This window comes from Melanerpes formicivorus, unplaced genomic scaffold (assembly GCF_026170545.1).
Source record: "Melanerpes formicivorus ecotype bairdi unplaced genomic scaffold, bMelFor1.0.p_v2 SCAF_29, whole genome shotgun sequence".
Lineage (NCBI taxonomy): Eukaryota > Metazoa > Chordata > Aves > Piciformes > Picidae > Melanerpes > Melanerpes formicivorus.
In genome coordinates, this window is record NW_027142381.1 from 9,884,125 (window position 1) to 9,910,023 (window position 25,899).

Genomic DNA, 25,899 nt, shown 5'->3' on the forward strand with positions numbered 1-25,899 from the left:
ATGAAGTTCATGCTCTGCTGCTTCACCTCAACCCTCATCTTCTGGTGTCAGCCCAAAGCAGGGAGGACAAGGGGCTTGTAGACTGGTAAAACCTGCTGGTTTGCACTACAGGAAGCGTAAAGAAGCTGGCAGCATGCACCCCTGCCTGCCAGGCAGGAACCCCCTGCACAGGAGGGGGATTTCCTAGCTCCTGAGGTACTGAGGCCAGGAGGCAACACCAGCCCCTCTGCTGACCTCCCCACAGAACACCAGGCCATTAATTACATTCATCATGACAAGCCCCCAGTCTCCATCTCAAGGTAACCAATTGCCAATTAATCCCCGTTAGCTGACACTTGCACATGGCTTGTCTGGATGCTCTGCCTGCCTTTGTGTGCCCAGATCTTGCCTGGGGAGTACCCAGACCAGCACAGGCCTGAACTCCATTGCCCTGAGAAAGTTCAGTGTGGGCAAAGCCATGTGGGGTGGAACCTCACAGGCTGCAGTCTGTGTGTACCAGGTCAACAATGACAGACTCTCCTAGCATCTCCTGCACTAAAATTTAAGGCAGCTTTAAAATAAACCTCAAACAGCAGCAGTGTCCAAGCCATGGTTATGGAGATAGCTATAAACCAGGAGCAGTGACATTTTACAAGAGAACACAGCAGAAGCAGGCACAAACTCTGCTCAGAAAGACTAAACCCACAAGCTAAGTGTCTTGGCACTCACTGAGGAAGGGCAAGAGGGTTTTTTCCTGACAAAGCCTCTCAAAAGCCCATGTTAGATACCCTACACTTCCCCACCCCCAGCACAGCATTTCCAACCCATTCAGACAGTACAAAGCCACAAAATGCTTTCATGGTACCTCACATAGCCCAAGTTCTGCACACCCCCACCCACCCAACTAACCAAACACCCTCAAACCAAGACCTCTGCCTCAAGCCTCTCACTCCAGCCCCCTCCCCTCCTGCTTGCTGGCACACACACAGAGCAGCCACCCATAGGCCCGGGAGCTGAGCATCCCTCCTGACCCCAGCCCTCACCAAAGGCTCTCCACAGCACAGGATCATCACAACAAAATTCACAAAGCAGGGGCTGGCTCATTCTTTTGTGTTAGTCAAGAGAAGTCTTCATTAATGTCAACAGGCTTTGGCTCAGGCCCCAAAAGAGCTGAAGAGACTCTTCAACAGATCCGAGAGGTGAAATGTGGGGACACCTGCACCCACAGCCACTTGAACCAAATCCAGGCCTGCCTGCAGTGCCAGGCACCATGCCTTCTGTATTCATAAAGTGTCTGCACTAATACAATTCAATTAAAATGAGCTACCAGTTTTAAGTGGGCTAGATCTGATCACAGTCATTTCCACCCGGGCTGCAAGCCCAGTTCTGCTGGCACACATCTGTGCAGGCTCCCAGGAAAATCTTCAAAGCAGGGATGTCTTTAAGTCCATGATCTTGCCTAGCACCAATTAATCCTGCAGCTGCTCTGTGCCTCTGGAGCTGTGTAATCTGCCTATGCCTTGGGTGCATGCCCACCCCCCCGTGACACCTGCCCTGCATTAGCACATCAACATCTCCAGATGCACCTTGAGCTTCAGAGTGAGCCACAAAGAGAAAGGCAGCCACAGCAGCTCTCCAGCACCTAAAGCAGACTTGATCTTATCCCCAGTCAGGCAGTGCTCAACCAGCTTCTTCCTCATGACTCATAGAACTAGAGACTCATTCTGGTTGTCTCCTCTTGTCCTGTCCCTTGTTCCTTGGGAGAAGAGCCCAACCCACACCTGGCTCCAACCTCCTCTCAGGGAGCTGTAGAGAGCAAGGAGGTCTCCTCTCAGCCTCCTCTTCTCCAGGCTGAACAGCCCCAGCTCCTTCAGCTGCTCCTCACCAGACCCTTCCCTGGGTGGTGTACAGAATTCTGTTTTCTCCAAGATCAAGAATCAGAGTAGAAAAAAGCCAGAATAAAACCCAAACCCAAACCCCTCTCTTAAAGGAGAACATCCAAACAGACATGATCATAAAGGTCCTCTCCAGCTAAACAACTCCATGACTCTATGCACTAAACAGACACTACAGAAACCTTTTCCCCTGTCCTGAGTCCCTTTTCAGTGAAATACTCCAGAACCAGCCCAGGAGAAGCTGCAGCTCCTGAGCACTGCCACAGAAATGTTTAATATGCAGGAATGTAAGAGCAGGGAACACATGGCACCTTCCCAGGTCTCCTGCTGGCAATGAATGTAAGTGGGATTCTTAATCACATCCTTAAGAGCCTTGGCCACAAATCTGCTGTTTAGTCACAAGCCACAGAGATCTGTCATGAGAGCAGTTAACCAACCTGCTGTACCAAGAGCCTAGCTCAGGCAGCTGCTGCGAGGGTCCACACAGCCCCAGGCAGCAGCACAGCCCCAGGCAGCAGCACAGCCCCTTGCCAGCACACTCCTTACAGATGCTCTGATTCCCACCCCAGACACGGACACTTCTGGGTCCAAGTGTCTGGACTGGACTGCAATTTTAGGAGCTAAGAGCCAACATCTCCTTCATTTCCCAGAGGGCACCAAGCACCCAGCCTCATGCAGCCCCAGGCCAGTCCTGCCACGCTTTAGCAGTGCTCCTCTTAGCTCTGCCTCCCAAGAAAACAGTTGGACAGCAGCCACTGGCCTGCTGCACCTGAGACTTACAGCATCTTAAGGGAATAACTAATCAATGTCTAATAGAAGCTCTCCAGCAACTGCCTCTGAGCTGAGGAAACAGCCCAGGGAGAGGTTATGAGCAGTAGGCTGCTTCCTGCAGCTGCAGGTTCACTCACACCCTCCTTGCCCTGGCTTTTGAATAAAGCTCCTTCACAGCACCCCCTGTAAGACACCCACTGAGGATCACAGAATCACAGAACTCTTCCAAGCTGGAAGAGACCTTTAAAGCTCACACACACAGACAAGCCTCTGTGTCACCTCTCCACAGCTCCACAAGGAGCAAATGGCACTGAACAGTTGTGGCTCCCTTCTGACCCCGCAGTCAGCAAATCCATTCTCACAGAGCCTGCACCTCTGCCCTTTCACCAAACCCAGCATTTGCACCACTGCTCCACACCAACTCCTGAGCTCAGGCTGAGGAACACAAATGTGGGGTTCCAGAATTTTCTCCTAATCTACTGACAGCACTGAACAGGCTGCCCAGGGAAGTGGCTGAATCATCACAGGATGGTTTGGGTTGGAAGGGACCCCAAACATCATCCAGTTCCAACCCCCTGCCATGGGCAGGGACACCTCCCACCAGCCCAGGCTGCTCAAGGCCTCATGCAGCCTGGCCTGGAACACCTCCAGGGAGAAGGCAGCCACAGCCTCCCTGGGCAACCTGTGCCAGAGTCTCCCCACCCTCACTGTACACAATTTCTTCCTCATCTCCATTCTAAATCTGCCCTCTTCCAGCTTAAATCCATCCCCTCTCATGGCATCACCAGAGGGATTTAAAAGACCTGTAGATGTGGTGCTGAGGGACATGGCTTAGTGGGGCAGTTGTAGTGCTGGGCTCACAGTTGGACTCATTGACCTTAAAGGTCTTTCCCAACCCAAATGATTCTGTGACAGATGAAGTCAAACTAAAAGAAAGCAAAGCCACAGCAATTCAGCCAGCAGCTGACACTTCAGGAGCCTCCTGAACTGTGGGGAAGTGAACCAAGCTCCAGATGAAAACATCTACAAGTGTTTGGCTACTTAAAGCCTTGCAGCTCCCATCAGCTTCTTGCTTCTGCAAGAGCCTCACCTGGGTCTCTGTGATTTAACTCTTCCCACCAGCTAAAAACTGCCATGAGCACTTCATGGTTTCAGAGCCAGAGCTCCCAGCTCTGTGCAGCACCAAGGAGCAGGCACTGAAACCCTCTCAGTGTAGCACTTTTAACCAGAATTCTACAGGAGCTAAAGCAGCAAGAGCAGAGCTGCCTGGCCCTGCTGGGGAGCCACCAGGGCACACTCAGCAGCAGCTGCTGGTGACTGAGACACAGCAGTTCCTACACTCCTCTTGCCCCCACCTCATTGTGGGCTCCTGCCACTGCACCAAGATTTAACACAACAAGCCCCAAACCCAGGGGCTGCTTAATCCCTGACACTGGATGCGGCCTCCCTGACGTCACTTCCACCTCTCCCCTGGCTCTTTCTTGCCCTTGAGGGGATTTCTGGCCACATTTTCAGCAGATTTGCTCCTAAGCTCCCTCCCCCTTGCAAGGAAGCCAAGCTGTGAATGGCAGGCATGCAGTCTGCAGGCAGACCCAGCACAGAAACTTGCACCTTGCACTCTTTTCTATGTAAATACTGCAAGGATCCTGGGGGAACATGCCAGGGATTGGAATTGTTAATTAATGGATCTCTTTAATGTGCAAATCAGGAGCAGATTGCAAATTCTGACTCACATTGATTATGAAAAACATTAATTGAACGTGCAGGACCCCAAATAGAGGCAACAGCTCCAGCCCTGGACCAGGCTGGAAGGCAGGCTGTGAGGGAATACAAATGTACCCTGGAGCAGCCCACTGCAGGCAGCAGCAGCAGCTCAGCCTCACCAGCTGTGCAGTGCAGCAGCCCTCACACATCTGCACTGCATCCAGCACAGCCACTCTGAGAGCAGCACTAAAGCCCACTCTGACTTCTGCCAGGGAAGCAGCACAGGAATAAAGCTGAGCTCCAGGCCCACAGCTTGGTCTCCAATTTGTATGTAAAGAGGATGACGGGGGGGGGGGGGGGCGGGGGGAAGAATATAATTAAAGATTAAAAAAGGGAAGAAAAAAGTCAAGCAGTGCAGACAAAGCAATGCTGTCTCTTTAAACAGAAATTCATCCTATATAAATTATGGCCATAAACTTTTCCTGCAGTGCAGCCTAATTAATTCTTGTTCTATACACAAAGGGAAATGCTGGGTGACAAATGGGTGTGAAGCCTGAAAGCTGCCAGGTCTGCAAAACATTTTCTACTTCAATTTATAAGCAATTTTGCAGTAAATCATCCACCAGAACCTGAGATCTCAGGAACTCAGGACTGTCCAAGGCAGGTTGTATCCTCTCCTGTAGGAACACCCCACACTACCTCAGGAAATAGCACAGAAACCACAACTACAAGAGGGGAGGGCTTCTAACCTCCCATCTCCACATCTGGAAGCCAACCATCACCTGGGCATTCTCCCTCAGGTTTGGCTCTGACACTGCCAAGGCACAGAGCTCTGCTGCCAGCCCTTCAGCACAACCCTGCTCCAGCCCTGAGAGGTTTCACCACCACCACTGGCTGCACAGAGGCTGGCATGAGCAGGAGACACCAGAGAGGCAAATACACAAAGGATCATTTTCCACTCAAAAAAATTCACCCTTTCTGTGAGCACAGACCAGGAATTTCATGAGGGTGGGGAGGGCAGGTTGAGACTGGAGATCAGGAGGAAATTATTTAGAGTGAGGGCAGGCAGACACTGGAGCAGGCTGCCCAAGGAGGCTGTGGCTGTCCCCTCCCTGGAGGTGTTCAGGGCCAGGCTGGATGAGGCCTTGAGCAACCTGGGCTGGTGGAGGTCTCCCTGCCCATGGTAGGGGGCAGGAACTGGATGATGTTTAAGGTCCTTTCCAGCCCAACCCATGCTGTGATTCCATGAACCTTTGCAGCTTTGGGAAGGAGCATCTGCAGGGCTGCACTGGGAAAGAGTGCAGCTCATCAGGAGTCTCTGTCTCCTCTAGCCTGCTTGACTGTACAATTCCACTCTGCAGCTAGAAAAACAGAATGTTTTTAAAAGGAACAGCTTTGGTCCCTTGGAGAACACCAGCAGACACCAACCAAGGGCAGCAGAATGTTCCTAAGCTCTTCACTTTCATCTGACAGAGCTCTTCCCCTGCTGACCCCAGCTTTACCTCCTTGCTGTTTTCAGATAAAGCAGGACATGAAGCCAGGCCACCAGGGACATCAGAGTGTCCCACAGCAGCTCCACAGCTCAGACCACGAGCAGAGGGTGGGGAGGGAACCACTGAGCAGTTACCAAGAGTGGAATTTCCTTTAGTGCTCTGGGGAACTGCAAGCTCAGGCTGCCTGCTGCGCTGTGTGCAGTGTCACACTGCAGGTACAGTACCCAGCTCCATGCTCTGGGACCTATTTTGCTTATGGGAAATATCAAAATGTCAACCATTGTTTCTGTTAAAGGTCTTTAATGATATTGCATTTTAGACCTGTAATGAAACACAGGGCTGGCTGCAGTTTGTAATGCATCTCATTAAAGACATTAATAACACCTATTTCACTGAAAGGTCAGCTTAGTATTGTTGGGAGTTTGCCTTTTCCCCCTTAATCACTTAATTGAAAGCAGCAGAGCTAACTTTTAAACATGAAGCATCTCACCTGCTGTAAGTCAAGCTGTAACTCAGCTGTCACATTCAGCTCAGGTGTGAGCCATAAACTGAGGGGCAAGGCTCAGGGTGAAGTTTGATGATGGTGAAAACTAATCCAGTTTTAGGCTGCCTTGTGCCAGGCCAGGCTGAATGTTCTCAATGTGCAGGTTCAGATGTGATGCTCAGGATGAAAGGCTACATACACCACTACAGCATTCCCACCCAGCTGGTTCATGCCATGGGGCTTCCAGGGGTCCTCCCTGAGCACCTACAAAGCTAAAACCCTCTGGGAAGTGTGCACTGTCTCAAGGCTGGGAAAGAAGACACAGAAGTGAAAGGGACAAGCAGCCTGGCAAGCTTCACATGCTCCTGGGCTCAGCTTTATCACTGAAAATCCCTGGGAGAGTATCTTGTGAAGTTCATTAGTTTCTGCCTGGCAGGATTAGAAACCAGAACCACCTGTGTACAAACACTGTCACCTGTCTGGGCTTGGAGAGAAGACAATAAACACATCAGGGAGAAATGGACACCAGCTGATATCTGCACTAGTTAAGGGGAACATCCCAGGCATTGATCTCTCTCCCTGTGCACTTACCTTGAGGCCAGTAAAAAAAAGGCTTCCAAGTCTAAAAATGAAAGAGACCCACAACAGCCTGAAGTACTTTGCACTAAGCACACTGGAGATACTCCAGATCTCATCAGATCATTAACAGGGACCCTAAGAAATGAACAGATGAAGCAGCTCCAAGCTGAAAAGTGATTTGCTGTTGATTCAGCAGCACAGCCTCTCTCCTGGTCAGGGCAAACCTTTGTGTTCGCTGACCCAGCACAGAGCTGGGGCTCCTGGACAGCAATAACCAAAGCAGGGATGAAACCAAACTGATAAGAAAACCTCAACTCCCACATGAACCAGAAACAGCAGCAGGACCTGAGCTGAGGCTTTCCAACACTCCCTAAGTGACAAGAGGCCACTAGCAGAGATCAACCAGACTTTGCAGACAAGGCTGCTGGGGTAGGAAACACCTTCTGGTTTCTGTTTGCACCTGACAATGGCTAAGGCAAGCCAGGAGCTAACACTACAGACACACACCACTCCAAGCCCTCTTTTTGCCATTAGCATTTCCCCACCCAGGCTAGAGAGTTTACCCCAAGTAGAAAGACTGGAAAGTCCTTACAGCTCTCAACAGCGTTGTCAAACTCCTGTCCTCCCTCCTTCCTGAAGAGCGGGAAGGAATCCGGCTGTGGGAGCCGGTTGGCTGTCACCAGTGCCTTCTGCATCTTGATTCTCCCTTCCAGCAGCTGGTCCCAGAGTGCTTCAGGACAGAGAGAAAACAAGGCAATTATTCTGCAAGCCACAGCCCTTGCTGCTGATTTCACAGCACAGGCCCTTTCCTTTGGGCTACATTACTCCTGGGTGGAGAAAATCTTTGCGTGCACTGACTCGGCACAGAGCTGGTACCGCAAAGCAGCATCCCAAATCCCATCCTGTGACCCTGAGTGCAACTCTGTGATCCACACAAACATCACCCCCTGGCTGCCCTATCTAAAAGGACACTCTGCAAAGAGTGCTCAGTAGGATAGGAAGAAATGGCATTTGGCACTGACACTTGGAACAGAAACAAAGCTGCATCCCCACCACTGCGCAGCACCACGGGGTCGGAAGTGCCCATCCCCACCAACGCTGCAAGCAGCTTCAGTGCTGGTGGAATGAAGCCAGTGGCTGAATGCACCTCAGAAGGGGATGCTCTGCAGCAGCAGTGCCACCAGCTTGCACAGCAGATTTCACAGAACATTTGCACATCACCAGGGCTGCTGTAGCACACAGGCAGGATGCTGCACACCAGCAGGTTAACATGCTGGAGAGCTTCCTAACTAACCCAGGCAGCTCTTGGAGCGTCAGCAAGGTGAAAGCCTTGTGAAACACAAAGCAAACATGCACAAACCTAGCTGGTTCTTCACAGCTCTTCCCTTCTCTACTTCTTCAGCCTCTTCTCTCTTTGAGAATGTCATTATCCCCTCATCATGCTCCGAGTCCTTGCTCTCCTTGACGCCGGCGTGGGGCTCGCTCTCACGTTCCTCCTCATCGCTTCCTTCTTCCACGCTGGCATCACCTTCCTCTTCCCCCTCGCTGCTCCCTGCATCATCCATCCCCTCTGTGAACTTCTCAAAGTCTGTGATACTCTGGAAGCTGAACTTTGGTGCCTTGGCCTTGACAGACACATCTGCCTCTTCATCATCTTCCAAGCCATCCTCCTGCTCACTGCCAGCACTGCTGGGCTTCTCCTCTGTTTTACTGCCTAAGCTGCCGTTCTCTTCTGAATCCTCACTGCCACTGTACCACTCCTCTAATGCTTCTTCAGCTAAAAATTAGAAGAGAAAACAGTTAGTTAACAGCACAGGAGACCATGCTGCAGCATGCAGCAGCTGCAGGTCTGGGCTGTCCCAGCCCCAGACTTTAGCCCTGTCTGCTGTTACTCTTTGCTTTGGATGAAGGCTGGAAACACACAAGGCCATGGTGACTGAAAGTTCCCAGGTCACATTTTCTGCAGCAATCTGCTGGTCCATGGCTCAGCCCTCCCATGAAGCAGAGACATGGGAAGCAGAGCAGGTGGTTAGAATCTGCTCTGTGCACTTTGAAAACAAGAATCTGTACAAATTTCCCAGCTCTCAGGATACATTGGCTTAAAAATGGGAGCTGTTTCCTTCCCTCCACACAGCACTCAGTCACAGAACCTGAATCAGTCCCACTCTGCCCTCAGCCTCTGTCAGTGACCTCCTCTGGGATTTCCCCTTCCCTCAGGCCAAAATCCATTTGTTGCCCTGTAACAGGGACCTCAAGTTTGTCACCTCAGTTCAGATGGCTCTAGCTCAGCTAATGTGCTGACATCAAACTCTCAGCAGTGCAGGGAAAAGGAGGGAGATTTCTTACCAGACCCTTCTTCAGACAGAGCATCTCCCCAGAGCTCTTCTTGCAAGGCCTTGCGAGACGTAGCTTTTCCTCTGTACCTTTTATCAGCCTCCAAGAGAGAGGCTGAAGCTTCTTTCCTTATGTCACCAACAGGCAAAAGGTCATCTGCAGTTTCATCCTCAAATCTGTCAATCACTTTAGCAGCTGTAGCTGTGGGGGGAAAAGAACAAGGAGGAGAGATGTCTAAACTGAACTGAGTCTCAGAGGAGACGGAGCAGCTGCAGGAAGGAGCCATGGAAACTCCTGGTGCTCCACAACCAAAACTGTACTACAAGGTGAGCTGGAGGCAACAGGGACTCAAGCAGGAGTCTGACTTGGAGGGAGCAAGGCTCTTCCCTGCCTGGTGAAGCAAAGCCAGCACACATTTTCTGCACAGAGGGAAAGCTGCTGGGGCAGCAGAGGAAAAGCCTCAGATGTGGGATCAGTGCACACCAGCACCAGTTCTGCCTACAAAAGATCCAGCAGAAGAGACAAGACAGCTCCAAGGCTGTTTGTCAGAAAACATCCTGTGACCTCTCTGCAGCCAGGTGAACCTTTGCAGGAGGAAGAGAGCTGTGGGAAGAACAATTCCAGCCCCCCCCCAGCACTCTGGACTTCTCCATGCATGGGTTAGGTACCAGAGGGCTCACCTGCCACAAACACCAGAAACTCTGCTGAGTACTCTTCCCTGTCTGAGGGGGTGCTGCCCCCATTCACATCTTGTTCCCTGCCTCTTCCTTACTTTAGAGAAGCTGGACAAAGCTCCAGACAAAGTCTCTCCAAGCTCTGCCACCGATGGATGAGGCTCCCATGAGAAGGGCAGTCCTCTGGGTGGAGGACTCTGCTGGAATGTCTTTGCTCACACTTGCTTGCAGATTAAATGAAGACAACTGCAACTCAGGTGCACTTTGGCCTCTTGCTCTGTATATGTGCTACATAAATATGTAAACCTTGGGGAATGGCTAAGCAGAGAAAGTGATGGTGCTGTGCTCATTGCCCTCTTTCACACCCACCTTCCCCAGGGCACAGGAAGGGAGCAGTGCAGCAAAGAGAACACATCACAGCATCCACCCCCTCCCTGTTCTCATTCATGTGCAAGGCTCCCTGTATGCAAAATTACAGGGTTAGCTTTGTCCAGCCAGCTGAGTGATCCAACTGGCTGAGCATTGCTGAGTGCTCTGCTAATGTGTGCTTGGCGATGTTAATGCCTCACCGGCGTTCACTTCAGGCAGGAGGGAGGCAAAACCATAATCATCTCCGGCTCGTACTCAAAGCAGCAAGACCTGGTCTAAATGCAGGGAGAGGACAGAAGAGTCACTCCAGAGAGAAGAGGGTGGCAAGATGCTCATCACCAAGGAATGGATGGGCAAGAAGGGCAGATACAGAATGACCTGTGGCACTCGATGGATCCTCCCAGTCTTGGCATCACTAAAACATGAAGCCTGAAACTACAGCCTGAGCACCAGACCCGGGAGAACGCTTCTGCTGACTGCAGGGATCTCCTCAGTGGTGACTAAGGTGTTGATTGCAAGCCACCACTGCCCTCACACTACGGAGGAGCCAGGCCGGCTGGCACAGCGTTTGCCATACCTGCTGGCACAGCGTTTGCCATGCCGGCTGGCACAGCGTTTGCCATGCCTGCTGCCCCCCGAGGCTGGCAGCGTGTGGCAGGGCTCTCGCGGTCTGCGGAGCTGCAGCAGCGCCTGGGTGAGACGTGCCCGGGATGGGTCCTGCCCCGTGGCTCGGCCGCTCGGCGGGGAAGCTGCTCTGGAGAGGGTAAGTCAAGGAAGTAGCAGCAGCGGCTCGAGAAGGTGATGTTGCTACCTACATGCACGGGGCAAGGGGCGAGGGTCTCCAAACCCACGACTCGGGCAAGAAGACCTTTGTCTGCCGGAGATCCACGTGGCGATTCCTGAAGTAACCCTGTCGCCGAGGTGATCCCTAAGGTAACCTCGATCCCTGCGCTAACTCTGACCCCGGAGACGATCCCTGAGGTGATTTCAACCCCCGGGGAAGCCCCGAACCCCGAGGGGATTCCCTGGCTATCCCCGACGCGGTCCCGGCCCGGTGCCGGTCGCGGCCCACGCGGGCACAGTGCAGCTGATGCCGGCGGGGCCGGAGCTGGGGGCACAGCGGGGTGATCGATCGCCGCCCGCGGCTGAGGGACACGGAGCGGCACCGCCGAGCCCTGGCTCCACGCTCGGGCCGCGCCCCCTCCCCCGCAGCGGCGGCACCACGTGCGGCCTGTCCGGCAGCGCCCGGCCCGGCCCCGACCGCCCCCGCCGGCCGCGGGTATCGAACCCTCCTCCTCCCGGCCCTGCCTCACCTTCCTCCGCATCGTCCTCGGGGTCGTGGAAGCTGGGCCGGGGGTCGAGCAGCTCCTGCAGCTGCTGCGCTAAGGGCGCCGCCATCTTGGCAGGGAAGGAGGGGCGCGGGGCGGGGCCTGGCACGGGGCGCGGGGCGGGGCCAGCGGCCCGGGACGGCGGGCACGGGACGGGTCCCGCGGGGTCCTAGCGCCCGCCAGGCCAGAGCCCGTGCTGACTCCGGGGCAGCAGCGGCCCGGAGGGAAGGGAAGAGGGACTAGCGCTAACCGTGTCCGTGGAAGCAGTGAGGGCTGGTGCCCGCCCGGTGCTCTGAAGCCTAGCAGCACGGCCGTAGCGGCGCTATGAAAACGAAGTCTGATTACAGCTCGGTACCAGCTCCAGCCCTAGCTCGGAGGTGTGCGAGCTGCTTGCTCCTCTTGTCAGGACAAGACTCTCCCCCACCCCTTATCTGCTATTAAACGCCATAAAAATTAATCCACCCGTGCTTTCTAGTTAGGATGCAGGATTGTCGAGGCCAAGCAGCAGCAGCAACACTCCGGGATGCAGCTACATCCCGCAGCAGCAGCAGTGTCCATGCAGGAATTCTCCTACAGAGGGCAGAGGAATATCATTAATTACCACTGGCCTCCAGCCCCGGGGGTTTGCTGCTCCCCACAACCTGGGATGGGGCTTGGGATCCTCGAAGGCACCGAGGAAAGAGGCAACTGCAAAAACCCCATACACCTTCTCCCTTCTCAAATCTCTCGCTATCACACTGTGTGACTCTGAGCACGGTGCAGGCACTGAGCACGGGGCAGGCCACTGCACAGTTCAGATTCTCCAGCCCCCAGCGTTCACTGGAAATGCACATTTGTACTCAGGTTCTGTGCTGCTGAGCATTTCAAGCCTGTTTCAACTTTGTTTTGTAGTCTGTGTTTGGTTTTGTTTTTTTCAATCACAGCTCGACTGACAGCTACTCTGCTCTGCACTCTGTGCTATGTAGGTTTGCCATTGCTCCAGCAATGTGCAATGAAGCACTGCTGGTTTGGGGCTGGTTTTTAACTAAGAGCAGGAAAAGTCATGACCCAGGAGATGTGCACTGTGTGCCTCCCCTGCCTTTCCTTCCAGCTGGTTTGTTCACCTTTCCTTTGCAGGTGTTTTGTTTCCAGAGTTAAAAATGCCATCATAAACAAAGGGAGGAGCCTGGGGGAATAAATCTATGGAACATGAAGCAGCAGAAGCAAGTGCTTACCTGAGCAGCTCACTTGCCTAACAAAACCCAGTGCCAAGCCTCCTGCAGAAATACATTTTCAAACCTCTGTGAACAAGGGATGGTCTCTAACCTAACTGTTAATAAAAGGAGAGAGGATTCTAGTGATGGTTAAAGGAAATACACCCAATATGATTCATATAAAATACTCAGAGCTGCATTAGTCCTTTGGGGGAAAAAAATGGGCTTGAAGTTGATAGCATTTTTGTCACCCACAGCAGCGAGGGCAGGATTGCAGCCAGTGAGGAACAGGGCAATTGCTGGATGTGAACCCTTCATCCAGCACATCACACAGCAAAATTCACATTGGCACAGCTGGAAGCTTGAAGGGTTCATAGACCTCCTTCTGCTGTGTCCTGCATCCTCACTTCCCTCAGTGCAAAGCAAATGTGAAGGAGAAAAGCCTCCTCCGCTCAAACTGGAGCACTGCACAGGACCAGTGCCAAGGGAGCACGGGGAGACCCTCACACTGGGACTCACTCAGGTTACCCCAGCCCCACTGATCAGCACAGCTGCAGGAGCTGGAGATTCAAACTTTCTGCTAAGGAGGTTCAGCCACTATAAAGCAACAGCAAAGAGACAATGCAGTGTGTGGAGGTCGTGGCTGTTAAAACATTTCCACCACCACTCTCCATCCTTTGCTGTTTATCCTCTCGGTTTTGCCTTTCACTTAGCAGAGTAATTAAATCAGAGTCTCGGGCTTGGTTTTAATTTCTGGTTCACATGCCCTCAAACCATGCTGCCGTGCTTTGGCCTCATAATCATGCAGAGAAAATATCTGCACAAAAAAATACATCATCAAAGCATCCTCACTGAGGAAGCTCAGGAGAGCCTTGCGACGCGCCAGGGCGTGCTCTGCGAAACCCTCCTCCTGCTGCCCAACCCCACGCAGGAGTCACCAGCCTGGCATCACTCCTCTGGCATTTTCTCTCTCAACTTCACCTTTGTATTTGCATGCTTGTTTGCTAAAATGGCAACAGCAGCCTGAGCAGAGCAGATGACGAACAAGTGGATTTTTGCACTACGAGGAGCACTTTTCCTTCCTACCACTCAGCTTCTCCCTGCGCTCGTGGAGCTTGTGTCATCCGAGAGGAAATTGTCAGATACGAGGGCGCCTTTGGCAGAGAGAGAGACCTCATCCTCCTCCTGTGTCTGTGGAATTACAGCTTATTAACACAAATCCATTTCTCAGAGCATTTCTTTGCCTAAATATACAAATAAAGAAACGTGTGGGAAATGCCAAGCAGCTCACAGCACCAGCAGCGAGGAAGCGGCTGCCAAACCTGCACCCAGCAGCACCGGGGGCTGGGTCCTTCCCTCGGGGAGCAGAGTGGTGGAAGGAGGTGGGCTGCAGGCACTGAGCTACGACGGCATTCCCAGAGAGATCCACGGGAATTACAATGCCAGAGCAGTGTCTGCTGAATTTAATTGAATTGCATTATCAGAGGCAGGATTTGACCCACATAGCGAGGGCAAAAATAGCAACGAGCCGGAGCTCAGCTCCTCTGCCCCACACTTTGGCCAGCAAATGTCGCTTCCCAAGCCAACCTTTTCCATTTCATGGCATTCTATTTTAAGATTTTTCTTCTTAAATCAGCAGCACACCAAAAAAAAAAAAGAAAGAAAAGAGGAGAAAAACAAATGCTTGAGGAGAAGCAGGAAAGAGCACAGGTCAAACCTGCTCACTAAGGGAATTACATAACAAGGAATTCAGGTGATGGACATAAAACCCCCACGCTCCTCATAAATATTTATTACTATTTTCTTCCAGGTTTTTATTTACTTGAGTCTTTCTGCTGCTCCTCACCCTTCACTCCTCCCCAAACCACAATTGTTTTAAAGATTTAATCAACCATTCATGGTTCCTCCCTCTAAAAATATAATGGGGGAACCGACACGCAGCCCGAAGAGGCTTCCAGCAGATGAGCATTCTAAAGGCCACCCAGCTACAATTTGAAAACAAAAAGACTTTGTTTAGGCAGAGCACAAAATGCTATTTTTTATGCCCAGGAAGGCCTCCCTGTGCTCCCCCTCAGGGGTTCTTGCACCCAGCATTTGCTGCCAGCAACCCTCCCACGCCTGTGGGGCTGGGGGAGAGTTCCCAGCTCAGGTCTGTTGTGCACAGCAATGCTTGTGCCCCCTGTCCAAACTGGGCCTGCCCTGCAAACCTGGGCTCCCTCAAGCAGCAGAGCTGAGGGCTCATGCCAAACCACGTGAGACACCATCAGCCTCTTTACGTGGTCAGAGTGGACAGGAAGGAAGTTTGTGTAAAACCCAGGCAGGAAAATAAAACTCTACTCCTTGTGGTTGTCAAAATGCTCCCTAAAAAAATGCCCCAAATGTCACCAAAGCAGAGCTGTCCCTGGATTTGAAGGCAGCTTGTAACAGGAGCCTGAAGAGAGAGCAGTTGTGCTGCTCAGCCCCAGAAGGGTGATGCAGAGGGGCAGGGGGATTCCCTGAAGCCAGCCTATGATGCACACAACAAAAGCAGCCCCGAGCAGCACATTCAGCAGCCCCAGCACAACGGCTGCAAAGGCTGCAGGAGGAGCAGCTGCCTTAGGAGCACCCTTGCCATGCCAGCTCCAGCAACCCCAAGTATGGAGATTTCAACATTTGAAGGTCAGCTACCTGCCAGGCCACTTAACTCTCCCATTTCTGTTATGATTCTGCATTTAACAAATAAAAACTCTCCAGAACACAACCAACTCCACTTTCTAAGCATGACCCCTGCTCTGCCCCTAAAAGCACCACAAATGTTACTGAGAAAGAGACAGAAGACAGCAATCCCACAAAGATTTATCATCAAAAGACCTTCCAGAACCTGCTCCAGCATCACGATTCCTTACTCCCAGCTCCACAGCACTGGAAGAATTTAAATATGTATCAATTACTTAATCTTAATAGATGTGAATTTATCTGCTAGGGGTAGGAGCAGAAAGGGAGGCTGCAAACACTTATGTCTAACATTGGGAGACCAAGCAAAGCTTAAACACAACACTCTTGTTCCTTCAAAACAAAACCAGACTGTGGCAAAAGGAACCTTTCCTGAGAGGGCACTGCAGCATGTGCCAGTTCCCAGGATGGCAGAGGCATGCCCATCACCACCAGCATTTTGCAATTGTCTTTCCTGATAGATTTGTATCTTGCAGCACTGCTCAGCACGGAGCTCACACAGTGCAATAATGCACAGCACTTGTCTGCAAATTAGCAGTTAAGGAAATTCTTACTCCTGGGATGCAAATCTTCACCAGTCTCCTGTTCTGCCAGCAAAGGCCTGAGCAAATAACCAGCAGCAGTGACCAGGGACGCAGGCAAAGGCAGAGCCCAGGGACGGTGCGGCCAGACACGGCACACAGCCGGTCTGGGCCAAAAGCAGAGTTGCTTGGGGGCTGGAAGCTCAGGAGGCTTTAACCCCGGTGAGCAGGAGGAACCTTCCGCATGGATTAGCTCAACGTGAACGATACTCTCATTGTCTGCCCTGTGCCTGTTCCCTAGCAGACAGCAAAGGGCTTTGCACAAGTCCCCAGCCTCGTGCAGTGGACCATGGAGCCTCCCTCCATCCGTGCCACTCACCCTGGCTACGGCCGTGGGTGCCATCCCACACTGTGTGGGCAGGCCTGGGCTGCAATGCCACTGGGCTGCATCTTCTGCTGGGACACAGCAACAAGGTGAAGGTCATCAGAACCAGCAGCAGCCAAGGGAAGAAAAGGCTGAAGAGAGTAATTCCTCCTAAAAACACCTCTGCAGTTCTGTGCCCAGCTGTGGAGTCACACACATGGCACAGCCGTGCCTCTGCAGCTCCAGCATCGGCAACCTCAGGCCAAACCCACCCAAGCAGCACAGATTTTTCCGAGGCCCTGCTCTGCAGACCCCTATTCACCCAAGTCGTGCTGCTGAAGTCAATGGAAACGCTCTTGTAAACAAGGGCTTACAAGAACCCAACGTGACAATGATTTCAAAAGGAGTTTTGACTGTGCAATTGTTGCTGGATTAGGGTCTTCAGAAACGCTGAGCGGCTCTGAAGAGCACAGAATTCAAATCTGCGGAGTGCTGGGGCCTCCGGAGCGGCTCCCGGGAAGCACAGAAGGATACGCTCGGCATTCAGCACGGGAACGGCTCCCGGGCTGCCCGCAGAGGGGCAAGTGGAAAGGATGGGCGCTGGGAGCAGGCACGGGCTCCTCTCCCTCCCTTTTTCAAGCCACTGACCTAAACTGAACCATATCACATCAGAACACAGAATAAACTGCGCAAACACCCTGGTACGGAAACAAACACCAAAAAAAACCTCAACATATTTAAACAAAAAACAAAAACAAAAAAAAAAGGATGAGGAGAACTAAAAAAAATAAACAAAAACCTGAAAGAAAAAAAAAGGCAAAATAAAGGAAAAATGGAATAAAAAAACCTGAAATAAATAACTGAAAGGAAACAAAGGAAGCAAAAATGAAAGGATCAAAATGAGAGGGAAATAAACAAAAGAAAGGAAAAAGGACAGGGGAAAAAAGGCGAAAGCAAAGGCACTTGGCAGAGATGTTGTCTCCAACACCAGGCCGTCTGGTGAAATGCTCATTAAAATTTAAATAATTGATTCCACAATAAAGCAGCAGCTCGGAGAGGGAGCACAAACAAGCAGAATTTATCAACAGCACTCACCCAGATGAGTAAAAGTTTGCCATAAACAGCTCAGCCTTTACTGTGCTTCTATAAATGCAAAAACGCGGCAACAAAACATCAGAGCCACGCAGAAGACAAATAAAGGAGTCCCGCACAGAGTCCAGGAGCCCGAGAAGCCTCCCCGGTATTTAATAAAGCATGAAGCATTTTTGGTAGGAACACGACCAGGTCCCTTGCAGAGAGTTAATAATCTTTAGATTATTAGGTAAGACGTTTTGCGTTTCAAGTGAACTATTGCTTCATCGAGGTGGCCTCTGCTGGGCAGAGAAACCAGGTCGACAGCAAAATAAGAAATCACCACTGAAAATCACAACTCAGACAAGTTTAAAGCGTTTGGATTGTTTCCCCCTCTCAGAGCAAAGAGATGAACGCGGGAGCGGCCGGGAGCGCGGCAGTGTTCCAGCGTCAGTTTCTGCGTCTGCATCGAATGAAAAGGCAGCCGGAGTCGGGCAGCTGAGGGATGAAGGGGAGCGGGGCAGGGCTGGCCCATCCCATCCTATCAGCTCAGGTGGGAAACATTGAGATCAGGATTCGACTTTCCAGAGCCAAACCGAATTCTTTGCTTCTAAGCCAGGTCCTGTCAGAATCAGCGAGGCTTCTGCTTTTAAAGAGCTGAATATTTGGGATGCTGCGATCATTTAGAATGAAAACATTAAGCCGCTCATTTCAGGAGGCTCTAGACCTGGTTTTGTTTCATTTCTCACCAAGAAAATTACTCTCAGTCTAGAGCAAAGCAAAGCATTCGCCCCCGCTGCCCTTCAGAGAACTTCATCTATTGCAGAAGCTATTAAACAATTGACTTTGCATCAGCTTGAAATAAAAGGATTAAAATTACTCTGATGACACTGAGGTTATGCTCTCTTCAAAACCATCCAACGGGGGCGGGGGGGGGGTGGGGTGGGGAATATAAATAAATTACCTTCGGAGAATTAATTTCAGTAAAACCAGATCGATCCAAGCCGGTACCTCTGCAAGTGTTGCACATTTGCAGCGCGGTTTGGTTTGGGCATGAAATCAGCCTGCGGAGAAGGTTTTTCTCTCCGCACAGAGCACAAACAGTTGAGCCGTTTGGCACTCGGATCGTTCTCCCCTCTCAGAATTTAAAGGGCAGGGATCGTTTGCACTGCCGCAGCCCAGGCTGCGGGCGGGAAGTGCGGCGGAGCTGCCCCTGACCGCGAGCTGCAGCGGCAGCAGGGTTTAGGCTTCCTCCGAGGGAAGAGAGCGACCCGGGGCCAGCAGCAGCGCGGGACTGGCCTTTCCCGGGGCTGTTTTGACTCAAGGGGACCCAGAGGAAAACTCGCTTAAAACATCAAATGAAACACGAGTTATCTAAACATCAGATTTTCTAATTTTATTAAAAACGCACAAATTTTATCCAACATGTTTTCTTTCATACAGTGAATGGTCTAATATGCACTGGAGGTCACACAAGCTTAGGTTTATTAGAACAATAAAAGACATATGAGAAATTTAATATATAAAGAAAAAAAGTAGCAGCTGTCGACTGCATATTTGACCATAAAATTTAAATATTTTGGACTTTTATTTTAAAGACACAAAAATAAAACCTGTGTGGGTCTATATAAGTCATATTAACAATTCCATGAATGTTCAACAGGACTAAAAATTAGCAAAGATGTTTGTTTGTTTGTTTGTTTGTGGTTTAACCTTTGTAACACTTTTTAAACACCTTCCGGGGCTGCTGGTGCGAAGCACCTTACAGGAGTTGTGCTATAGGTTTGCTTTATTTGGCGACTGTCTGGGTTCTGCGGGGTTCTTGTCTTTTTCTTTGCCTTCTGTAAACAACACCTTTTACGAGCTAGCACAGTGAACCACGAGCCCTGCAATCTGTTAGAACGTCGACAGAAAAGGAAAAACGAACTCTTTTGGTTGGTTGCTCAAAATATTTTGCTTTTTTTTTTTCTTTTTTTTTTTTTTTGTTTTTGTTTTTGTTTTTGTTTGAACAAGAGGTTCTAAAACAGGATTCGTTAGTAAAACACTGAGCTCCTGAATTTAACGTTAGACGTAAACAGTTGACTGCTTTTTAGTTCAATAGAGTCTTTTTGTTTAGCTTTTCTCTCTCTGTGAAGGTAGAATACTTTGTGTTTCTTTTTTTTTTTTTGTGTTTTGTTTTTATTTTTTCAAGTCATTTTTCGTTAGAGGTCTGGGCGGTGACCCTTGCTATGAGGAGGAGGTTTTTGTACGTGTAGCTTTGTGAAGGTAGAAGAGTTGGCGCTGAGGGCTTTAACATTTAGTATTTGCTATATTTTTTTTGGAAAACAAAAGAGAAACAAAGGAGACAAACAAACCCCAAAAAAAAAAACCAAAACCGAAAGGAAAGTTGTCCCACCTGATCGTCAGCAGGCTGAGATGGCTGCAGCTAAAAAGAGTTTCTTGTTGTCGAGCTTTCTGAGAGACAAAATGAACAAACAGATTCAGAATGCCAGAACCATCCTTAACCGGGGCTGCTAGAGTTCTTGAGGCTTTTTATCCCCCTTTCCTTTGACCTTTCCTTCATTCAATTATTAATTTTGTTTGTTTGCTTTTAAAATGAGAAGTTTCTACGGATTGTGGCTCTTTAGGATGACATCCGAGCAGGGCAATCAAACCGAACGCCATCCTACGGCATTGGCAGCACTGTACTGTACAGCTTCACCAGTTCCTTTGTCAATGGTACAAAAAAGAGTCCCCTTGCTTGTCTGATACAACCATAACATGAAGATTGTCCTGGTCTAGAGCAAAGCTTGCCTTGGAGCGATTTGGATTCAGTTCATTCCCAAGGAAATAGTGTCTTAGGGCAGGAGAGATGTTATATTTATTCATTTCTGTACACCATAACAATAAGCAGACTAGATGATCATCACTTACTTAGACCCAGTTTGTTTTAAAGCTACCACACAGCTGCTTCATTCATTTCGGGTGGATGTGACAAGTGATTGCCATAGTTAGCACCACCGTTGACGGATATCGAAGAAAAAGGAGGGCTGGGGCCAAAGACTTCTGCAGACATGGAGTGCAAGGACCCGGGCAGGTTGGGTTCGGGGCTGGGTGAGTCTCCTGGGGGGTGCGACATGATGTCAGTGAAGCGCTGAGCCTCACTGGAGGGGTGATGTCCGGGCAGGGGGTGGTCCATGGCCCCCAGGGGAGTGCCTGACGGCCCCGAGGAGGGCACGAACGGGAGGTCCACGGGGGTCTGCGCTTGAGATGAAGGAGGTCCTTGTGGGAAGAAATCGTAGTTGCTTCCAGGGCCATAATACTCGCTCTGATAATCTGGAGGACAAGGAGAGACAGAGGGAAGGTGACGCACGGGCGAAGGAAGCGGGTGGAGAGCGTTTTGACGGGGTGCCACAAAGCCTCACCCAGAGCTGGCTGACCCCAAGAAGGGACCGAGCTGACGGCTCGGCCGGGCTCTGGCTCATTCCCAAGCATCCCTTATTGCAGCAGCGGGGGAACACTGCCACGGTGTCCATGCTCTTAAAGGTTTTTTCCCGACCCAAACGATTCTCTGATTCCATGAAAGGAACGAGATCCCTCCAGGAACCCCCGGGAGCAAAGAAATAACCCCGGAGCAAGCGACCCTCGAGGAGCCAGGAAATCCGACCCCGGGAAGGGCTTGGTGGGTTTGGGCGGCAGAGGCACGGCCCAGGCGATGGAGTGAAGAGCCCGAGCATGAGGAAGGGGAGGATGGAGCGGGGATGTGGCGCACGTTACCCACCTCCGTAAAAGGAGAAGGGCCCGTTGGGGATGAGCTCTCCGGGTTCCAGCCGGTCGACCAGCGGCCGCATCCTGCGCGGGCTGCGGAAGAAGGCATGGCGCCGCGCACCCAGCGCGCTCAGCTGCTTCATGCGCCGCTCCTTGGAGCGCCGGTTCTGGAACCAGACCTAGGCCAGCGGCGGGAGAAAACCGGCGCTTAAAGGGAGTCGCGGCCGTGGGGGTCTCGCTCACGGCAGCTCGGGTCCCACCGTGCAACAACAACCCCCCCCGCCTCAACGTCCCCCCTCAGCACTCCGCAGGATCTCTGTTGTTCGGCAGGCCCCGACCGGTGCATGCCGTGCCCCCCTCCGCCTCGTTTCAAACGGGACTGGACCCCGACACGTGAACCCGGTTCCCCGGCGCCCGCCGACTGCAGGTCAAGAATGATTGAGTTAATTCTGATTACCCTGACGATCTTACTCCTAATTACCCTCACACTGAGCCTCTCCAATCTAACCTCGTCCTTAATGGTCCTTTAACCCCCCATTACCCTCAGCGCCGCGGGTTTATAAACCTCCCCGCAATTCCCGCGCCTTGCCCCCCTGATTTCTCCATTAACCCCTCACATTTCTGGTTATTAATTTCGATGCCATTTCCAGCTTCTTTAGGACTTTCTATAGGAAACCCGCAGCTCTGCCCCGCCGACCGGGCCGGCCCCATAAATCACGATTTAAAACGACGACAGAGCTTCCCCCGGTCCTGAGGTGCGGGGGCTGCCGGGGGTCGGTCCCTCCTCGATTACGCGTCCCCCGCAGCGTGCGGAGCCGTGCTCGGTGTCCCCGGGATGGGGGTTCGGTACCTGGATGACCCGCATGTTGAGGCCGGTCTCCTGCGCCAGCTGCTCCCTGATGTGCCGGGTGGGTTTCGGGGTGGCCGCGAAGGCGGCTTTCAGAGTCTCTAGCTGTTTGGCTTTGATGGTAGTGCGGGGGCCCCTTCGCTTGGCCCCCAGGTTCTGGTCGTCGTTTTCGTTGCTGCCCGTTTCCTTGTCGGACACGTTGGCGCTTTCCGAGTCCTTGGCGTCGTCTTGGGAAGGGTCTTGGGAGTCAGGGGACAGGCTGGGGTCACTGCCGGTGGTGGCTATGGGAGAGTAAACCGGGTCACGGTTAGCCTGAGGGCAGCCCGGGGGAAATAGCAATCGCGGGGGGCAGGCTGAGGAGTGATCTGGGGAGAGGGGAGAGTGCATGGGGAAGGGAAGTAAAAAGGAGAAGGGAGAAGAAGGGAAGGGAGATGAAGAGGGAAAGGAAAGAAAACGAGAGGGAAAGCAGAGGAGAAGGAAGAGGAAAATGAGAGAAGGGAGAGAAGGGAAGGAAAGGGAAGACAGTAGCGAGGAGAAAGGACAGACTAGAGAGAGGGAAAAAGACAGGATAAGAGAAAGGAGAGTAGAAAGGAAAGAAAGGAGAAATAAGGTAGAGAAGAAATAAAGAGGAGTGAGGAGAGAAGGGGGCCAGGCTGACCTCGGGAGAAGCTGCGGCTGGGCTCATCCCCGCTCCGCACCCGCCCGCTGCGCTCCCTCACCTGAATGCAGGCTGTTTTCTTTGGCAGTATTGCTGTTGTTTAGGTAATCTTCTTTGCAGACGAACTTGTTTTCGTCGATGATGTAGAGCTCCTCGCCGGTGGAGAGTTGCTTGTTACACATCATACACGTAAAACAGTTCAAGTGGAACACTTTGCTCCGCGCCCTGCGGACCAGGTCGCTGGGGGAGATGCCCTGGGCACAGCCCGCACACTTGGTCCCGAAACACCTGCGAGGTGGGGGGAGGAAGAGGCCGGGGAGAGGGGATCAGAGCCGCGGGATCTCACCGGGAACCAACCGCAGCCCGCTGCCGCCGGGCCCAGCTCCTTTCCCCGTAGCCTCCGCCCGCCCCGCAATGGAACGGGATGAACCGGCGCATTCCCAGCGAGCGCTCTCGCTGTTGACTAGAGAACGCCCGAAATTAAATATATCAAAAGAGAAAGGACGCCATGCGGGCAGGAGATGAAGCGCTGCGGGATGGCTTAAACACCAGGGCTTCCCCTTCACGCCCGACTCATCGGTTCACGCCGCGCTAATGAACATTAAGCAGAAATTCTTGGCCGTTATTAATCGCCCACGGCCGCGCCTCGGACGGAGGAGCCGCCGCTCCAGGCTCGGCCGGTGGTGGGGAGCCCCGGGCCCGCATGGGGCACCGGTGCCTCCAGCGCGCTCCCCGCAGGACCGGGCTCCCGGCAGGCGGACCCGGTGTAGCGCCGGTCATCGTGTCCGAAGAGGGGAGACGGGGCTCTGGGTAGCGTTCCGGCATGCGCTGGGAAGGGCTCCGTGGGCATCTCGGGCCCGTTATTGCCCGTACCGGCGGGCCGGGGCCCGCTCCCAGCCCGGGATTTACTCCAGGGCCCGTCGGGATGCATGGGTATCGGTACCCGCTCCCTTCTCCATCAGTCCGAGGGGGTGGCATTGTCACTGGGAGCAGCCTCGGCTCGGCTTAAAAGAAGCGCTGGGCCCACCGAGCCGCGCACCCCCGCCGCACTGGGCCTTCCCCGCCAGGACGGCAGCGGGCTCCAGGCATGTTGGGAGCATCACTGTGCACCGGTCCGCTCACGGTCGCGGAAATCCGGGCCGAGAAGCCCTGGCAAAGTGTTGCAGCACCGGAGCCGGGACAGCCCCCGCCCGCTCGCCAGCAGTGGGGCCCGGCCCGCACCGCCCCGGTCGATAGTTTCAAGGCAACTTTGGGGAACTCAAGCTCCTCTGGTGCCTGCGGAGAGCGGCCGCGCCTCGACAGGGTGCCCGGGGGCCCCTTCTCTGGGAGGTCTCCCGGAGGAGTAACGGGGTGTTCGAGAGTGTTCTCACGGAGCGGGGAAAGAGGCGTTTGTGGGTCAGTGTGAGAAATGGGGGGGAAACACACACACGGGGGAAAAAAAAGACCAAAAAGAAGAAAAAAAACAGAAAGCAAAGAAAAGAGAAATGGATGGAAAGGATGCAGGGCTGCGGGCAGGGCGGGCCGGTACTCACCGAAAGAAGTCGTTTTTGCAGTAAAGCTTGCCTTCTCGCGAAAAGCATTTCTCTGTCAAATTGCATTTACATTCACAGCACTGAACACACTTCACATGCCAAGCCCTGTCCAGTACATTCAACAAAAACCGGTCCAAGATTGGCCTTTTGCAGCCTGCACAGTGAACCATTGTCTTTGGTTATTTCTGAGGGTGGGGGGATGTTGGTTCCCAGGTGTCAAGCAAAAACAAAACAAACCGAAACCACCCCCAAAAAATTAATTAAAACCAACAAAATCGTTTTGAAAAAGACGACGACACCGGCGTTGATTTGCTTTTGTTTTGTTTGTTTGATTATTATTTGTGTGTGTGTGTGTTTGTTTTTAAAAGCCTTGGAGAAGCAAAGGAGGGGGAAAGGGAGGAAGAAGAAGAAGAAAAAAAATCTTCGCTGGAGTGTCCTAGAGGGATACAGAGGAGAAACCACCCCAGAAGCCCGAGGAGATCAGAGCTTCACACCACCACAGAGTCCCGGCCGCTACCAATCGCGACAGCAACGATAATAATAATAATATTAATAATAATAATAATAGCAACAATAAACCAACAACCACTATAAATTTAAAAATTAAAAAAGGAAAAAATCAAAGGAAAAGACAAAACCGCCGAAAAAAAGCGAGCGTGATGAGTTTTTCTCAGGTCTGAGGTAGAGCAGTCAGGAGTCAAAGTGCTTTTTCCCAAAGAGAAGTGAAAGGAGGGGGAAAAAAACCCCAAAAATAAAAATAATAAAAATAAATAACAAAAGGGGACATGGAGCCCCGAGAGCGGTCAGAGGGGCTCTGCCTGTCGCCGTCGCGACATGGCCCTACGCACCACGGAGCGGGCCGCCGTCCTTCCGCGGGTGGGTGGGGGTGTGTGTGCGGTGGGTGGATGGATGGAGGGGGGGCTCAGGCGCTGCGCGGCTCCTCGCTCCGTCCTCTCTTTCTTTCTCTCTCCTCTCCTCTTTCCCTCGACGTCTCGGCGATACGGTCGCGCCCGGTTCCTGCCTACCCCCCTCGCGTTACCCGCGGCGGCCGGCCGCTTTCCCACCGAGCCGGCGCGGCATCGCCCGGCTCTACCGGCTTTTGTTCCACCTCCCTCGGTATCGGTGTCGGTGTGGCGTGTGGTGCCGTGCCGGGAGCGGAGGGGGAGGGCGGGAGGGGAGGGCGGGCGGAGGGCAGGATCGCGGCGCTGCCCGCGCCGTCCCGGCCGCGCTGGGCGCTCTGCATGTTCCCGGCAGCCCCGCGCCGGCAGCCTTATGCACCGCGCGTCCACGTCACCGCCCGCCACGGCCAATCAGCGGCGCCGATGCTGCCATTCCCCCCCCCCCCCATCTCTCCAACACACCCCCACCCATCCCCACCCCACCCCTCCGACAGCGCCCGCCGAGCGCCGAGCACCGGACGGGGCGTCCGCGCCCCTTTATAGAGCCGCCGGGGCGCCGCCGCTCTGCACCCGCCACGAACGGACCGACAGACGGGCCGATCGACAGACAGACCGACAGATAGCAGACGTCGGCTTGCACTTGAACCGACAGAGTGACAGAACGACAGGCCGACGGACAGACCGCACGACCCGCACCAACCTACGACGGACAGAACGACCTACAGACAAACCGAAACGGCCCGCA

At 52.7% G+C, this 25,899-nt stretch overlaps 2 protein-coding genes across 2 annotated transcripts in view; both read right to left on the bottom strand.

Annotated features, from left to right (window-relative positions):
* Positions 1–11,691, bottom strand: part of AATF (apoptosis antagonizing transcription factor) — a 47,720-nt gene extending 36,029 nt beyond the window's left edge. The window contains exons 1-4 of the mRNA XM_068154980.1: positions 11,596–11,691; positions 9,252–9,440; positions 8,266–8,682; positions 7,498–7,635 (exon numbers count right to left, since the gene is read on the bottom strand). Of these exons, the coding sequence (XP_068011081.1) occupies positions 7,498–7,635; positions 8,266–8,682; positions 9,252–9,440; positions 11,596–11,680 (829 nt within the window). The 5' untranslated portion in view covers positions 11,681–11,691. The remainder of the gene's footprint in view (positions 1–7,497; positions 7,636–8,265; positions 8,683–9,251; positions 9,441–11,595) is intronic.
* Positions 11,692–18,858: 7,167 nt separating this feature from the next.
* LHX1 (LIM homeobox 1) lies at positions 18,859–25,536 on the bottom strand. Its single transcript, XM_068154981.1, has 5 exons — positions 24,256–25,536; positions 22,785–23,011; positions 22,069–22,346; positions 21,232–21,397; positions 18,859–20,786 (listed from the first exon to the last, which is right to left on the bottom strand). The coding sequence occupies exons 1-5, from the start codon at positions 24,423–24,425 to the stop codon at positions 20,407–20,409; spliced, it is 1,221 nt and encodes a 406-aa protein (XP_068011082.1). The 5' UTR covers positions 24,426–25,536; the 3' UTR covers positions 18,859–20,406.
* Positions 25,537–25,899: the final 363 nt, after the last annotated feature.